At 44.7% G+C, this 4,138-nt stretch overlaps 1 protein-coding gene across 2 annotated transcripts in view; it reads right to left on the bottom strand.

The window, feature by feature from the left end:
* SMAD9 (SMAD family member 9) overlaps positions 1-4,138 on the bottom strand; it is a 34,019-nt gene that overhangs the window by 11,307 nt on the left and 18,574 nt on the right. The window contains exons 3-4 of one of the 2 annotated variants that reach the window (XM_006879550.1): positions 3,654-3,764; positions 2,202-2,423 (exon numbers count right to left, since the gene is read on the bottom strand). In XM_006879550.1, coding sequence (XP_006879612.1) covers positions 2,202-2,423; positions 3,654-3,764 — 333 coding nt within the window. The remainder of the gene's footprint in view (positions 1-2,201; positions 2,424-3,653; positions 3,765-4,138) is intronic. The other variant, XM_006879551.1, reaches the window with a different exon arrangement.

The raw sequence follows: 4,138 nt of genomic DNA, 5'->3' as shown, positions 1-4,138 counted from the left end.
GACCGGTTTGAATGAACTTCAAGTACTCTGTCCTTTGAGACACTACTAGGTCTCTTTCTTTGGGGTAAAAATTACATAACGGATTGAGTTTCTCCTGTCCTGGATGTCAAAAAAGATTATTAAAAAAGCAGCATTTTAATTACAATTACAATCACAATGCTAATCATTAAATGAATTCAACCTGTGTCTAATCAAGGGCATGTACATTTTACAGGACACTTTGTCAGCTATGTTGGGAAGGATACCGGAATGCATTCCTAAGAGAGAATTAAAATCTGTGCTGGGAATTTTAAATAAAAGACTCACAGATTCCTTCTTGAACTGGGCTAAGTGCTGGTTAGGGGAAAAGATCAAATTACTTGGAAGGTTCTTTATACCCATGAATCCAGAGTGATCTGATATAATCCCAAAATCCTTATGAAGCCAAAACAGGCAACCAGCTATTACTTAGATATTACTAGCTATTTTAAGGGGGAGGTGGAAGATAATTTAAAGATCCTAAACCAGTACTATCTCCATACTGTTTCAACCTGTATGCAGAGCAGATTATACGGGAGGCTGGGCTCTATGAGGAGAAGTGTGAGGTCAAGATTGGTGGACGATTTATCAACAATCTGCATTATGTAGATGACACAACCCTGCTTGCTGAAACTGAGGAGGACCTGAAATGCTTGCTGCAGAGGGTCAAGGACTGCAGCCTTCAGTATGGATTGAAGCTCAATGTCAAGAAGACAAAGATTCTCACCACTGGACCAATTGGCAGCATCAGGATGGATGGTGAAGAGATTGAGATTGTTAACAACTTTAGTCTGCTTGGCTCAACAGTCAACACTCTTGGCACCAGTATCCAGGAAATAAAAAAAGGTACTGCGATGGGAAAGTCTGCTGTTAGGAACCTCTCTGGGATACTGAAGAGCAATGGTGTCACTCTAGAGACTAAGGTGCATCTGATACAGGCTATGGTCTTTGCAATCACTTGTTATGCATCAGACAGTTGGACAATGACTAAGGAGAATAGAAGGAGAATTGATGCCTTTGAGCTGTGGTGCTGGAGAAGAGTATTGAATGTACCATGGACTGCCAAGAAAACAAAGAGATTCATCGTAGAGAGGATTAAACCAGGCTGGTCCTTGGAGGCAAGGATTCTGGGGCTTTGTCTGACATACTTTGGACATGTTGTAAGGAGGGAGAGGTCCTTGGAGAGGGACATCATGCTTGGGAGGGTGGAGGGACGGTGCAGAAGGGGAAGGCCCTCTATGAGGTGGATTGATTCAGTGAATGGGGTAATTGGGATGGGTGTGTCAGAGGCAATGTGACTGGCACAGGATAGAGCAGGGTTTAGGGCTGTTGTACATAGGGTCACTATGAGTCTCAAGCGACTCGACGGCACATAACAACAACAACATAACAAACCAGTACTTTGGGCATGTTATCGGGAAGGGTCAGTTTGTGCTGAAGTACATCACTGCTTGGAGAAGTGGAGGGTCAGCAAAGGAGAAGATGACCCTCAATGAGATGAACTGACACAGTGACCGTAACAATGGGCTTGAACTTGTGGGAGGCTGTGAGGGTGGCACAAGACAGGGCAAGGCTCACTCAGATCTCGTGTTCATAGGATCGTCAGGAACTGTCGCCTACTCAGCGGCACCTAACAACAACAAACCAGTAACCTGGATTTGCTACAAGTGATCACACAGACGAGATGGGTTTGCAGAGTATCATTAGCCAGACTCTGGCGAGGCCTGTGCCCAATCCGCTGTCCCAACAGTCACTCAGGCAAACCTCAGTCATTTATCAACGGCCCCAACAATAAACTGTCACTCTTCTAGACCGACTGCAAGAGAGAGCTGTAATCATCTGGGCTCTGCTTTTCCTGATCTGATCAGGTAACCTAAGATATAATCATCCAGTCAAACAATTCTTCAGAAAGCATCTTAGCATATTTAAGTACAAAATAAAGCCTAGTACTTCTATTCAGTGAATCCATCTGCTTTCATATGTAACATCATCAAGCTTGTCTTCACACTGCTTCTCCATGCCACCATCCAGATGATGGGATGCAGAGAGACAGACTGATTAAGCCTATGTGCTTTACCCACCAGGAATGCGACCCCTTCTTCTTACAGACCGCACAGACCTGGTCTGCGTCTATGTCCATGTGTTAACTCAGATACAGAAAGGAATTATAAATTTGCTTTTACCCTTTCCTATGTGCCTCCTGGTATTCTCTATCGTTGAGTTTCGGTTTACATTGGAAAGAAGTCCAAGACAGAACCTGTTGCGGTTATTGGAAGGGTCTGTGAACCCGTCTATCAGCACGCTTCGGGAGGAGGCCTGGAACGTCTCCCCGACGCGGTTGTTCAGTTCGTAGTAGGCGATGGAGCACCAGTGCTGCGGTTCCTCGTAGCACACGGGCCGGAAGTCTGCAAGAGAAGAACCGGGTGACACACGGAGCCGGTCAGACCTGGGCTCATCCCAGGAAACCTAGGAACTCGCAGATGGTATAGTTTCACCTCAAAATTTCCAGAAATCCACTAAACTTCAGAATTCTCTCTTCGTTTCCTATACCTATCCTCTATCTTTCTCTTTATGATGTGTCCATTTCCCTTGAAAACAGTAATAATTCAGTCAAGATACATCAATCAGAGTGGGGGGGGCATATTAACAAGAACTACAAACTACAAATACAAATTGACAGAACTACTAAACTGGAGTTTATATGTGATTTACTAAAGGATTGTCTAGGAAAATTCACCCTCAGATACTCGCTCACATGCGCTCTACTCAGTGTGGTTCATAGGGCTGCGTCTCTCCCAGGGGCTTCTTAGGAACACAGACTGTTGGCCGCTAGCCCAGACCTAATAAAATCTGCATTTATTAAGGATCGCCACATGATTTATTGGAACATTAATGCTGAATCACACTCGTCAAAGCTATCAGAAGGGGCTCTGGTGGCACAGGGGAAGGCTCAGTCGCTAGCAGAAAGGTCGGTGATTTAAACCCACCAGAGACCATGGGAGACAAAGACCAGCTCCTGTGAAAATCTCATGTTGGCAACTCTATGCGGAGCCTCCACCCTGCCCTCTAAGGGTTAGGGTTAAGGTTAGGGTTAGGGTTAGGGGAATCTACCCTGCCATTTAAGGGTTGGGGTTAGGGTTATGGTTAGGGTGAGGGGTGCCTCCTCCCTACCATCTAAGGTCAAAGTGAAGAGGACTCACTCACATAGCACGAAGCAACAACAAGCTGTTCTAATACACAAGTAAGTTTTTCTAAAAAACCCAGCTTGCTCCTATTTTAAGAGAATTCCTCTGGCCAAACAGAAGAAGCCTCTCTAAACCTCTAAGAAAAAAAAACAACAAAAACCGCAAATGGGGCAAAACTGCCAATATTCAGAAGTATCCATTTCACACTAAAGACCAATAAATTCAAATCTTTAAAAGCTAGATTAAAATAACACTTAATTTGTTCTACTAACTTGGTGATAGAGAGAATATTCATTCCTACGGTTCTGGAGAGTGTCGAGTGAAAACGCAAAGCCATGCCGTCCTGCCCTGACAGGGCGTGAAAGGGCAGCAGGCGGGCCCACCGAGTTTAGGATGAGAGGAAATGTTCTTGGAAACGAACTGCAAGCAGCTGTTTATCAGCAGGTTTACCTCCATTAGGCACTGACAGCACTAAATGACCCCCAGCTGTGGCATCTACAGGCCGGTCATTCTGGGTCCCTGGGGCGTCTGTGGCATAAGGCGGGGGTGGTGGTGTGCCAACTAAAAGAAAGCAGTAAAACAAAGGAATTGTCAAACTGATAAGACGACACTCAAAGAAGGGGGAGCCAATCTTTTTTGCCCTTCAAGTTACGGGGTTTAAGTGCTAACACAGATCATCAAATGCAACAGGGCTCTTCAGAAGCGGCTGGTCGGTCCCTTTGAGCCCCACTGAAGAGCTGATTAGTTTCCCCTCTCACTTACCATTGTCACTGAGCTCAAATGACTCCAGGATAAGATTTTCTAATCTAGGAGCTACTAGCTTTTCTTCCAACAGCAGAATAGAAAGTCTGTTATCTGCTTTTCTTTTTTTTTTTTTCAAGTCTCACAATAGTTTTAACTTTATTTTATATTTTCCATCACCCAATGCCATGAAC

Source organism: Elephantulus edwardii, unplaced genomic scaffold (assembly GCF_000299155.1).
Source record: "Elephantulus edwardii isolate Elephantulus edwardi_28Jun2011 unplaced genomic scaffold, EleEdw1.0 scaffold00004, whole genome shotgun sequence".
NCBI classification, from domain to species: domain Eukaryota; kingdom Metazoa; phylum Chordata; class Mammalia; order Macroscelidea; family Macroscelididae; genus Elephantulus; species Elephantulus edwardii.
The sequence above is the reverse complement of the archived record's forward strand: the minus strand, read 5'-3'. Positions and strand labels throughout refer to the sequence as shown.